Source organism: Grammomys surdaster, unplaced genomic scaffold, assembly GCF_004785775.1.
Source record: "Grammomys surdaster isolate TR1022 unplaced genomic scaffold, NIH_TR_1.0 126121, whole genome shotgun sequence".
In the NCBI taxonomy this organism is placed as follows: domain Eukaryota; kingdom Metazoa; phylum Chordata; class Mammalia; order Rodentia; family Muridae; genus Grammomys; species Grammomys surdaster.
In genome coordinates this window covers 5,677,163-5,691,010 of record NW_021620929.1, presented here as the reverse complement: position 1 = coordinate 5,691,010, position 13,848 = coordinate 5,677,163, and the positions used below count along the sequence as shown (strand labels likewise).

Here is a 13,848-nt window from a genome sequence, read left to right as displayed (position 1 = left end):
AATAATTTAAATGATCACAAATATGTGTGAAAGAACACATAGCACATAGCTCTTGTCCTTAAGACACTTAATAGCCATAGGCATTAACCATTCACAGGCAGCCAGTCTAATGCGAAGCAAGCCATGTGAATAAACTCTCCTCACATTTAAGATCCCCTATCAAGTTCGGGAAGTTAATAAGAAACATCATGGTCAACCTTCCAGGGAGATTAACTAACTCGCCTAAGGTCATGTGGTAATAAACATGGAGCCTGGATTCAAACGTGGCCTACAAGAACAGCAAGATGACAACTGCCTCCTTTGTGTGATCCTGTTGCTTTCTAAAATAACAAAGTCAGTAGGAAGAGTAAAGAATATTTATATGGACAAAGAGGGCTGGCCAAATGTTTAGCAGCCTGTCTCTTGCAAGTTCACAACTTTGCGTTCTACTTTTAGGGTAGAAACTAATTTCTCAATCATGTGTACATTTCATAAAAGACCACATTTCGTAAAAGACAGAGAGCCTGAGATTATCTGGCGTTGTCCAGATAGCAGCTGTGTAGAACAGCACCCATCTGTGCATTCTCCAGTATCCTTGTCTTTTTCCATCTTAACCTGCACACTTGCTTTGTCTCTTCTCCTTCTCGCCACACCTCCCGACTCCTGCCTCTGTCTCCCAGGAACCTACCCATCAAATATCTCCTGGAATAGCACCATCACTCCCCTACTGGAGAATATAATAATGGTGCCAGGAAGGATAGTGGTTATTTAACCTCTCTCCAGCTAAATGTTTTATTATAACTCCTGAAAACCTAATTACAGTAACTTTACATGCTACAGTACACTTTATGGCATGTCTCTTTATTAAACCTACTCCTTTAAAGACAATAAACCCAGTGCTTCAAAGGTCATGGCAGGCGCGATGAGACTGAGGGAACCTCGGATCCCATTGCACACCTGACCTCCCTCACCGAGTCCCCCACCCCTATTCCTGCTGGTTTTCAGACTTTCTTCTTTTGCTAGCTTTTCTGCCAAATTTCAGCCACCTCCTGGAAGATTTAAAAAAAAATATCTCAGGGATTAGCGGTCTGTTGTATCAATATTTCCATCCATTTCTCCGAATATCCATAAGTTTATTTACAGGGGGCGAGGGGTCAATTTTCTCAGGAGAACAACACTTGACACCTGTCCTGCCTGGTAGCCAGAGCTGCTTTTCTGCGTGTGCCAGAACATGGAGACCTTTCACGACTTTTGTTGTGGTTCTACAAGAATGTTTACTGCAGCCTGCTTCATGCATGCACAATGGAGAACAGCCCCTCCTTGCGGATCACTGTTGATGAGATAGCAGGAGACAGAGTAAGAGAGGAAGGGAGAGAAGCTGGGGGAAGAAAAAAGCCTGACCTTTGGAGCTGCTGCAGCAGGTTATTTGTGTAGTGCATTTCTGTTCTGAAAGCCCTGCTGGGATTTCCCCCTGGGAATAAAACCAAACCTACAGGAAACCAGGGAACCACCTCTAAGGACCCCACTGGTTTGTTGCCTGCTGGAAAAGAGTACTTGGTGTTAAAGGATTTTATGCATTTAATTGTCTCTTGCTTGAGGTTAATGACAAAGTTTACTTGTGATAAATAGGGTTGAGGGTTGGGGAGGGTGCAGACTGTAAAGAAATCCCTTGTTGGAGCAGCAAATCAGCAGCCTCCAGTTCTGGTAGCTTCCACTGTGGATTAGTCAAGCACTCTGTGGATCAGAGAAGTAAAATAAAAAGTCACAGCTTTCTAAATTGGTGGATTCCTCCCGCATGGATGCTACAGCTAGGTTTTTCCTTTGTTAGACTTCATTTTGAAGTCAGAAAAAAATAAAATAAAATTAAAAAATAAAATAAAATAAAATAAAAGTGTGTGCCATTAATTTCCTAAGCCAGTTGGATGCAGAAGCCTGGTCCAGCTCAGATTCCTCCTCAAATCCAGAGCTTTGCTGTCGTGTAAAGTGCATGGGAGGATGGCTGTTAGGGATGCTCTCCATTCTTATTAAATGGCTTTGTTTTCACAGGAAGAAAAGTGATGACATTTACCCAAAAGATAGATTGTTTAAAGTGAAGCAATGATAACTGTATTCCTAGGAAGTCTGAGCCTCAGGATCCAGAGCTGAGCATACAGACTGAGGGCCAGTTCCCTCCTAGCCTTTCTGATCCATCCCAAGCTCCCCACCTGCATCCCTAGGGATAAGTGTTAGAATCCAAGCCCTGGTCTGCAGAGTGCTAGGAGGGAAAGAAGCCTAGGAGCTACACTTTGACTCTTTTGTAAAACATCAAAGACTGGTTTCTGCCATCCCTTGAAGTGTTAGCAAACTCCCAAGGACAGCACTTTGGGGGCCCCTCATTTGCCTTGCCTTTCCAAGGCACAAGTGGCCAATTCTGAGAGCAATTGAGTTGTGCTTGAAAAATGTCAAGTGCATTTGGAAACTACACATTTTTGCTGACGCCCGGAGTCCTGAGCAGAGCTATTTCCATGACCAACCGCTGGGAAGAAGTTCAGCTGGGGCATCAGAAACGATTCCCCGCCACACACTGAGCAGGCCCCTCAGGGGGAAAAGCTGTCTTAATAGCCGGGTCAGGGAGAAATCAGGAGTCTCTAAGTCTTCCTGGGCCTCCCCACAACCACGTGACTGCAGCGGTCCCCTGTGGCTCTTGTTTCTTGTTATTGTATTTTACTCAATTTTATTTTGTCTTCGCTAATCAAAACTTTTCTATTTTTTTCAACTTAAAGAAACAAAACAAAAACCATTTAAACAGGAAAGTTTGTAGGTGGCTGATGTCTTGCTGCCGTGGGGCCAAGATCAGACTTTATGCTGAATCATTTAGAAGTTGAGACTTTGTGACACTTTACCTAACAGCCATCTGCCCTCTAATCCACATTTTACACAATAGACCTATACATAGTCTAGCTGGACATAGTTGGAAGTTGTAAAGAAGATTAGAATTTTTTTTCTTAATCATTAATGTATTTTGAAGTTATGTAAGACATAAAGCCAGGGCATTCCTCCAGCCAGAGGAAGCCCAGGGATTTACGGAGCACTCAAATGATGGTAACTCAGGTATTGGTAAAAGAGATGCTGAAGATCCTCTCTTTCTTGATGGTTTACCTTTTCTTTTTGTTAAGTGTCTTAGGTTAGCATACAAAGTAACGGTCTTTTCACAAAGACCACTTCCCCTCCTCCCCCCCCAACTTAGGATAGTGGGTTCCTAAAGTTTATCCTCTAAAGATTTGTATCACCAGGATGTGGATATATTTTAAGAGAAACAAAATTCTACATACTTTTGGTATTTTTATTTAGTCATTTTTGAACACCAGAAATGGAAAGGGGGTTCCTTTTAGGGGTAATCATCACAGACAACAAAGTACCAATGAGCAGCCTAGAAGACACAGTGTCTAGGGATAATGCAGGACTGTGGGTCCTGTTTTGGGTGGGATACTGGGTCTAGGCTACAAAAATGCACATGCTCACCTATTGCACATAGGTGAACATGGGAATATATTCTACAACCAGCTATCGAGATTAATGAAGGAGCCTCAATTTTAAAAAATATGACATGTTCACAATACTTTATTTGTGGGATACATTATTTTGACCTTGAGAAATATTGACCCAAAACTTGTATGACCTCTGTGGCACAGGCTCCATGCTAGATGATGAGCCACAGAGTTAAATAAATCTGATATAAATAGCTCCTTACTTTTCTCTTTCTGTAGCAATTCAGTTCTGATGATGGATACAGACAATTAAAAAATGCACAGCTGTGTACATATATGTGCATATAATAGAGAAAACAGGGGTTGGCTAAAACAGTGACAGACCAGTAGAGAAGAATTGAGACTTCAGAAAGATCTGTGAGAAAATGATGTTAAAGCAGAAAGCCAAACAACATTAATGAAGGCCTAGACAAGTAGTCCTAGGACTATAAAGAGATGGAAAGATCACTGGGCTTTGTTGGCTACCAGCAAAGCTCCATGCTCAATGAGAGGCCACCTTAAGGAAATAAGGTATACCCAACATGCTCTTCTGTCTCCCTCATACAAGCACATATATGCATATATTACACACACTACCATCTCTGTTACTTTCTCTCTGTGTGTCTCTCTGTGTCTCTTTAGAGAAAGAATGCATGTATGCACACATGTGTGAGTTATTGGAATCCTATTATTTTGTAGTTTCTTTGTTTCTGTCTCTGTGTGTCTGTTTCTATGTGAGTATCTCTGTCTCTGTCTCTCTGTCTCCCTCTCTCTCTGTCTCTGCCTCACTGTCTCCCTCTCTCTTTCTCTCTGTCTCTACCTCTCTGTCTTTCTGCCTCTCTATCTCTCTGTCTCTGTCTCTCAAACACACACACACATACACACAAAGGTGCTTTGCATCCCATCTCCAAAAACTACAGCAACATAGACAGTACTAGTACAGGGCTGGAGAAATATCATGGTGGTTGAGAGCACTGTCTGCTCTTCCAGAGGATTCAGGTTTGATTCTCAGCACCCATGTGGCAACTCACAACCATCTGTAACTCCAGTTCCAGGGGATCTGATGCCCTTCTTCTGGCCTCGAAGGACACCAAGCAAGCAAGTGGTGCACAGATAATCAGGCAAGAAATCCATACATAAAAGATTAAAAACAAACGAAAAAATAAAGGTGTTGTTATGATGGCAGCTTCTAGTGTGGACTGAAATGTGTGGGAATGAAAGCTGGAAACACACAGCCATGGAGGTAAAAAGCCTGTTTCTAACTATAGATGTCCTTTGCCTCCTTTGTATGTTGTTGAAGGGTTAGGTAAGCCTCACACCTGAAGAACAAGTTGATCTAGATATGCAGATCTGTCAGTGATGGCTGAAGATGTGGTAAGGGACAAGTCACTAGGAGTGTGAGAGCTGGGATTGATACATTTTTTTATATACTCATTAATGTCTCCTCACTGGTGGAGAATGGTCCAAAAAATTAAAGTTTATGGGGTCCTAAATCAAGAGACAGGATTTCTACCCTTTCTTACTGTTTGCTGGCTGTTTCCACTCTTATGAGGAAGTCAGTTATTACTTAGCAAGTTTGGAGATTCTTGAAATCTATGTTCCCTAAATGTTAAACTTTAAATTAAAACTTGCATTTTTGAGTTCTTAATGCTCCTCAAAAATTCCTTAGTTAAAGTTAGTCATTAAGAAATGAGCACCTATAACTCTGGTCTATACAGTGAGTTCCAGGGCACTCAGGACTACACAGAGAAATCTGTATCAAAAATTAAAAAATAAATAAATAAAAATTAAAATGCATCTACTGAAAGTGTGAGGAACATGGAAATGCCTGCTTTGACATTTTTACATTTTAGAATTGTTGCAAATGCAACTATGAAATAATAGGACTTCAATAAATCATACATGCGTGCATGCATGCATGCATTCATTTAATAAAGTCTTCCTTGGATGTTGGAATATTAACTAGGGCCCAGAAACATGAGGATGAACTAGTCTTAGGTGAGATACAGCCCCTGCCCTCAAACAGCCAGACTCCAGAATCTAGCTAGCCATCCATACCTTTCGTCTCCTGGACATGTCATTGTTTTAAATAAAGTATAGTCAATCATGCTCAAATCTTATTCTTAGCATATATTGGAAAGAAAATAATCTATTGTCAGATACTCTGGGAAGTAGCTTCGGAGTAACAGTTCTCTGAGAAGTCATGTATTTTTTTCATACTTTACATTCTATTATGTAGTTATCACATTATAGGTCTGAGTACCAAGGACACCATGTTCAATTGATGGGCAGAGATGTTTTTAAGAAATAACCATGATCACGAGACCTAACAATGCAGCCTGAACAGGAAATATAACTAATAGTTACTGCTGGAGGAAGGAGAGATGAAAATGTACAGGCATTGAGGTAAAAAGAGGCAGTCTGGGATAATATTTAACAGCAGAAATTTTTTTATCAAAACATAGAGCTCCTGGTTTAAATCCTTAGCCACTTACCTAACTTCTCCCAGTCTGATGTTTTGTATCTAAATTAGGGGTATTATAACCTTTAGTTTGTAAATGGTAGTGACAACACATTTCAAGTGTCTTTCAATTGCACGTATCTAATATGTGACAACGCTTAGCATCATCGTCACTGTCATCATCTCAGAGCGGGTGACAGTAATTTACTTTTCATAGTTGCTTTGAACACTTTGTCCGATTGTTCTGGAAGGTAGAATCTAGATGAGTCTGTGAGAGTATAAAATTAGGTAAACTTGTGGAAGTAAGGTGTATTACCAGCCAAAGTAATCTTACACACACACACACACACACACACCCCTCCTCCAGCCCTCCAAGGTAAGGTTAATTAACTCACATTAACTGTAAGATGTAAAAGAACTGTAAGCTAGAACTGTAAGATGTAAAAGTTCATAGCTTGTGGCAGCCGGTACACCTATGACTTAGTGTCTAGGAAAGGGTAGCAAACGGGCCAAATTGTTGGGGTACCTTTCCTTCGTGTTTCATGGACGTCCATTTGCATCTATCAGGTATCACCCTGTAACTATGCAAAACAGCAGCTAAGCTTCTCCATTACCCAACCCCAGTCAGGCTGACCCTTTCAATATTCTCTTCCAGGCACTTCCTCTTCAAGACGTCCTCCGGAAGCACACCCCTGTTCAGCAGCTCTTCTCCGGGATACCCTTTGACCTCAGGGACCGTTTACACACCACCACCCCGCCTGCTGCCTCGGAATACATTCTCCAGGAAGGCCTTCAAGCTGAAGAAACCCTCCAAATACTGCAGTTGGAAATGCGCTGCCCTGTCTGCCATTGCCGCTGCCCTACTCTTGGCCATTTTGCTGGCATATTTCATAGGTAAGTGAAAGCAGCCTTGGTTACCATCCTGGTGGTGTGAAGGTCAGGGAAGAGGCCATGGACTTGTGAATTCTGAAGCCCTCTGATGTCTGTACAATTTGCCTGTTGGCTCTTGAAAAACATAATCATAAGTGATGGATAGGATGATTTTTTTCCCCCTGAAATCCATTCCAGTCATGACTCTAGCTGACATTTATCGGAGGTGAAGTTATGCATCTTGGCTATGTCTTTTCCTGGAGAAGAGCTGAGAATTATCATCCCTGCAAATCCCAGCCTCCACTCCCACAGCAACCATCTAGATTTCTCTATCACTGAGTTCGAACGCAAACCAGGGCTCTGATACCCATACAGCGTCGGTTCCATAGAAACTCAAGAGACGGATAGGTGTCCTTGTGCACAGAACATCTTGACCAGGGAGAAAGCCAAACCAGCTCATTGATTTTCAAAGCAGTGGGAAAGAAATCGGATTGAGAGGCCAGAGCCTACAACACGATCTTCATCCAGATTCAAACACTCACGTACAGTTGATCTTGTCTGGCTTCCTTTCTTTTGCCCTGCTTAGCCTTAGTTCTCATCCCACTGTGTAGTGTTGAATTTCAATAGAGTTTGTGTCTTGTGGCAGCCCGCAACCCTTTGACTTAGTCTGTGGGAAAGGGTAGCAAATGGAAGAAGTTGTTGGGATACCTTTCCTTCATGTTTCATGGATGTTCATTTGCGTCTATGAGGTACTAACGTGTAACTGTGGAAAACAGCAGAAATATGGGAGCTCAGAGGCAGGGTGTCCATCCTGGGCTGGACACAAAGCCTGTTCACAGTTCCTGGCTCTGATAAAGAGCCCCACTACTCCTGCTCTGTCAGCTAAGCTTGCCAATGGCAGATCTCCTGGTCCAGGCAGAGACCATGGTGGTGTTTGTTAAAGTTTATTTGAAACACTTGATGGTTCTGGCTTGCTTTGAGGGCAGCTATGACAGATCTCCCTGGTTTGGCTGTGCCATGTTGCAAAGCAAACCTATAAAACACCAGCTAAAAGAGGCTGACTCCAAAACAGTTCCAAACATGCAGGAAAAATCTCCTCCCATTTAGGAAAAGAAGGCAAGACATTACTGATGCTGTCTAGGCTGGCCTTCTTTCTCTCTATATCAGCCCTCCTTCTCTCTCAGCACTGGGGCTTTTACACTTAATCCCATCCCTCTGGCATTATGCCTGCCAGAGAACAGGCAGGCCCAGAACTTTCCAGGGCATTTGACCTAAGCTCACCTGATGGCAGAGAAGTATAATGATATGCCTCTAGAAATTTGGGGCCTTGCCCAAGGTAGACTAGTATAAGCCAAAAATCAATATACTCTTTCCATTGTCTTCTACAGTATAAGTTTGCTTGTCCTGCTATAGAAAAATAAACATTTACATATTCCTTATCAGCTGCATTTATCAGTAATGTCTGTAAAACTGAGGATGTTGACACTCTGGGGAAAGGAAATGGGCCATGTTTGTCTGGAGTTTTGCAAAACATTTTGCACTCTTAACCCCTTGGACCCAGTAGGAACACTCATCATTCCTAATTTCAAGTCACATCTGCTTCTCAGCTCTTGATAAAGGATAGAGCAGTAGGTTGACTTAAACTGCACCACCACCACCCACCCCAATCACCTAACTGAGATCTTTGTGTTATTAGAGGGAATTTTGTGTGAGTCCCCAGGTAGCTGTTTCAGGGGCTTGGTGGAAGCAAATTGAATGTGCCTTTAGGGTCTTTGCATGATTTGGCTTTGTGTCAGAAACTTCAAAAAGGGTCCATGTGCTCACTTCTCAGGCTTAATGTTCTGCTGGGCCAGTGGGCACCATGGGGAACCCAGATACAGAAATTAAGGCACTGCCTGCCTCTGCCAGTGCTGTCCCTAGTGTGTCTCCTCCTCCCCTTGCAGGGGAGAAATAGATGGCTAGCGCCTGATTTATTGAACTTGATAGTTAAAATATAATAGCTTTCTGTAAGGGTGATCACATAAATGGGCAACTGTGTAGTGAGAGTTTAATGTTTTAATCGGGTGTGTAACTTGTAAATGATGGATTAGGAAACATATTTATCCTTAGTCTGGAGGCTACTGGAAGCTGGGCCTGAGCATCTTACTATGGTTTATTGGTTTGTAATCCATCATTTCCTATTTTGTATGCTTTAAGTTAGATTATGCTTTGACCCTGGAGTACAGAAAAATAGTTTATGACTCCAACTGAGTGATGTAACAGGCCAGTTTGCCCAGCAGTGATGACGGTAAAGGCGGAGCTACACAGTACTATCGGTTCCCCTCCCCCAGAGATGGCCAGAGATCTGCAGGCTCTGTGAGGGGTCCAGAGGTGCTGACATTGGACCCAGCAATCCATTTCTCTGTGGAGAACCGTTTGCCTTCTGAGCCTTGGCTTCCTAAGTACAGCATGAGGGCAAGATAGATATTTACGCACAGACTCTCTGAAGTACAGCAAGGATTAATTAATGTGTATAAATCACTTTGAAGATGAAAAGCAGTATATTATTAATTACAAAGCTGCGGGGGTATAAACACTGCATGCCAAACACAGAGGAGAGTGTTGTGGGGCACAGGCATTGATTGTACCAACCTAAAACAAGCCATCAGGGAAGGACAGACGTGAAACCTAAAATCCCAGGACCCCTATTAAAGAGACTGGCACATGCAAGACCTCAGTCCATTCTGGTTCAATGCAACTCCCTATTCCACGAGAACATGACAGGTCCTGAAATTGAAGCATCAGCTCCAGGACATTTATGGGCAGGCAGTGGGTTCAGGCCTGCCAGGCGCTGTGACAAATAGGTCAAATTATCTTTCTTGCATGTTCAAACCCGTGGAGAGAAGCCTTTCCAGAAGTGAGCAATTTGGAATAGCTCTTGCCCAGTGACTAGTCCTTCCATATATTCAGGCATGTGGGTAGGTGGAAAAAGCAGAGTGCCAGCCAGCCCTTGTGCAGATTGGAAGACATGGCCCTTCAGTGACTCAGGAGAGATTCCCCTGGTACCTGCTCATGCAACCGGGGTAAGAGAACTTCCATGAAAGGTTCTTCCATCCAGTCCTCTCTGTGCCAAATTCCCCCAGTGGAAAAAAACACCCTGGAAGACATTACTCTGAAAAGCAGCAGGCACCATCAGGAGACCACTCTGTATATCACTCAGCTCCTGGCCCAAACCAGTCCTTGTCTAAGAGACCTTGGCTGGGAAAGGCAAGGGAGCTGCTTTCATGGGAGAGGACTCTCTTCTTTGGGCAGCTCAAGGATTTTCATTGCCTACAAAGTCAGAAGTATATTCCTGCATTTTCAAGTCATATGGAGCCAGGATAAATGCTCTGTCTTTCATCTCCCTAGTATATATGACACAACAGGAGCTGGTTAGAACCTTCATCCTCTTTCAAGCTAGGTCCATTCCTGATAAAAAGAACCTTTATGTAAAATTATATGATGATTCCTTTTAAGTCACATGGCCCAATCACCAACATACTCCGGAATAGAAGAGGAAATTGGAGGATTTAAAATTGTTTGGTAAACACAGCTCTGAGACTAGTTGTTGTGCTGGCTAATTGCAGCCACAGTGAGGTGTTACAGCCTTCTACACCTTGTTCCCTTGGTCTTCTCATAGGCACCCTGGTCTTTCCCACAGCTCCCCAGGACTGCAGTCAGCCAACTTCTCAAATCCTAAATGAAACCCAGTGATTCCCCTGGTGGCATCAACTCCTCTTACCCAGTTCTATCCTTATTCACAGGGGATATTGGTTGGTTTTTATTCTTCTAGAACCCTCTCCTAACACAGTGGACAGAAACTGTACCCCACCCAACCCCTAGCCTTCTTCCCTATCCTCCTATCTTTTGTTATGGAAGTCAGCAAACCTTCCCATAGAGAAACAATGGTGAATAGTTGGGGTTCTGCAGAATTCAGCCGTTGTGACTCAGATAGTCATTCGAGAGTGTATCCACAAGCTGCACTGGGCATCATAGTATTTCCGTGGGTCAGAAAATATCATTCTTTAGATTTTTTTTTAAATCATTAAAACCAACTCGTTAGGTCAGGTGCCAAACACAAAGAAGCATTAGACTAGATTTGACCCAAAGGCCAGAATCTGTCAGCCCATTCAAAGCCTTTACCACTCATTTACTAATAACACCTTTGCAAGGTGAAATTCAATTGCTTTCTGACTAGTAAGAGTTCAGCCATGAATCCACCATAAATGGAACCTGTGACTGCCATGTTCTGTTGTTGATATCCTAATCCATAGTGAATAACTTCATCCTGATTCTTGGCCCCAGACAAAACATTAGGAAAGCAAGCAATGTTTTAAAAACCTTCTATATAAGGTTCCATTTTGAAATGGTACTTCAGCCCACTTACGGAATACCAAGTCACGTACGTCCCATTTTGCTACGTAATCCCTCACTCTCCACTTCTGTTACCTTCCCCCTTCCATGTGGTGGTTTGAATGAAAATGGTCCCCATAGACCCATAAGGAATGGCATTTAGTAGCTGTGGACTTGTTGGAGGAAATGTGTCACTGTGGGTAGCCTTTGAGGTCTCAGATGCTCATACCATGCCCAATGTGACATTCTCTTTCTGCTATTTGTTAACCTGGATGTAGAACTCTCAGCTCCTTCTCCAGTGCCATGTCTGCCTGTGCACCACCATGCTTCCCACCATGATGATACCATATGAAACCACTGAAACTGTAAGCCAGCTCCATTACGATGTTTTCCTTTATAAGAGTTGCTGTAGTCATGCTGTCTCTTCACAGCAGTGGAGACGCTAACTAAGACACCTCACTCTTCTGCAAATTCATCGGCTGTTCTAAAACATTATTTAATACCTAATTCCTTTTCATTGAGGTTTTCCAACAGGATAATAACTCTATTGGGCTGTTGACTGATACCACCGCATTTTTGACTCAGGTCAACATTGGATTGGGTCTCGTTTCCTTAAACTGCACACAAGTTTTTACAGAGCTCCCCATATCAAGGAAGGAAGATACTTCTGACACATGACTCTACTGTTAAATCCACATGATCCTAGAAATTCTAAATTAAGAGTCCATACAATGACATATAATTCAATCTGTCATCCTTGAGTTAGAAAGCATACTTACCCCTTCTCAGGCTTTCAGCAGCTACTCCATGTGACCAAGAGGGGAAGTCAGTAGAGTAAGAGATAGGAGTTTATATGCCACCTTAAATTAGTCTTTAGCTCTTCAGATCACTGCCAAAATTTATATATACATATATATATATATATATATATATATATATATATATATATATATATATGAGAATGATATTAGAAAGTCACCTTGTCTTGTTCGCTGCTGTAATTCCTGCTAAATATGAAATACTGTGTGTTAAGCTCCCCAGCACTCTGTCTTCTGCCATTCTAACTTTGATCTGTGAAGCATGCGGGCCATCAACATGTCAGGATGTTAAAAGTGTGGTAATTTGGGGTGCTTTCAGTTTCTTTTGAAAACAATGAGAGATTATTTTCTATGGAAACTAAAAGCCTACCGTGTGTTTAAAGTTGCTACACTTGAAAATTGATATGTTGAGACTGAGACTGATGAATCCTGCTTTCTCAGCTGCTATTTTGTGTATTCTCCTCTCAAACAGTAGAACAGGTTTTGGAACAACATAAAGAAAATGACAGCAAATGATGAGAATCCGATGCTTGCCTGGCATCCTTTGTGAGAAAGAGTGAGGTTTAGGAAAGTCGCTGGTCCTCTCGCTCAGACCCATTGCTTGTGGGCTATCTAGAGAGATGGTAAGCCTCACCTGTGTGACTTGCAAGTCACGAGGTTGCCTCCTGTTATCCAAATGGCAGAATGCCAAGTATTAAATCTGAGCAGTCCAGCAAATAGCATTTCCGTCTAACTCCCTGTCCCCAGATGGTCCAAAGGAAAGAAGAGCTGCACACAAATAAGTCAGGGGACCCAGTTAGGCATTATCTGTTCTGATTGTATAGCCAAGGGTTCATCTAATAGATATGCTAATGTGCTCTTAACTGGATAATAAAGTCCTGTCAGCGCTTACACACCAGCGAGTCTTTGGCAGTGGGACTGTCATTTCATAGTTGTACTTCTGATTTCAGAGGGCCTGTCAATTTACAGGAAGAAAATTAAGTCATTCATTAGCTAGGCCTCTATCACCCACAGCCACATGTAACATTTGTACCTTGTGTTTGACATTGGACATCAGTGAGTTTTGCTTCTGTAAATGGAGTGGCTTGTTTAAGAACATGTGCATGCAGTTTCAAGGGCCTGAGCCCAGACACTTCTGGATGGTCAGTAGGCACGCCAACATGCCTTGCTTTCCTCCCAAGATCCCTGTCCAAAGCCCAGAGAGTGGCCAACGCTAGCCATTCCTGCCTTGTTGGGTAAGAATGAGAGCAAAAAAGAAAAGCCAGGTCTGACTTTGTACAGGCAAAACCAGGGAGGGATAGATACAACTGAAAGTCTGTCCTACAAGGATTGCAGGGGACCAATACTGGCGTCACCTTCTGGGTCAGGGTTCAGTCTCTACAAGGATGTGTTGATTGGCTGGCCATGCTTCATTGCTTGTCATCCCCAAGTTGCTGCTCAAGGCTTTGTTCTTCTCACTGTCTCTGAGGCAGTTATCACTCCAGCAGCCATCACACCTATAACTCATAAAAGACTTTTTAAAAATGTTTTCCTTGATGCTGGGGATTAACAACGTGATAGGCAAATGGTCTACCTCAGAGCCGTGCCCTGAGCCAGTACTTTTGACTGGCCTCCTTGCGTAGTAACCAGGCCCACAGACTCTCAGTGGTCTACAGGAAGCTTTTGGACTCCTCATTTCTTAAGTCTTGTTCATTTCTTCATTTCCACACACACTGGGCACAGCATTCTCCATAAGTGTTCTTTTCTTCTATATTCGGTCTGTAGCATCATTGTAGGAGTCATCGTCCTACTGTGATTATCACACAGCAGATGACATAACAGAAGATACATCAGGTTTGGAATG

At 42.7% G+C, this 13,848-nt stretch overlaps 1 protein-coding gene across 5 annotated transcripts in view; it reads left to right on the top strand.

Moving 5' to 3' along the window:
* Tenm2 (teneurin transmembrane protein 2) overlaps positions 1–13,848 on the top strand; it is a 939,787-nt gene that overhangs the window by 667,997 nt on the left and 257,942 nt on the right. For all 5 annotated transcript variants that reach the window (XM_028756460.1, XM_028756459.1, XM_028756458.1 and 2 more), the window contains one exon: positions 6,602–6,840. In XM_028756460.1, the coding sequence (XP_028612293.1) occupies positions 6,602–6,840 (239 nt within the window). The remainder of the gene's footprint in view (positions 1–6,601; positions 6,841–13,848) is intronic.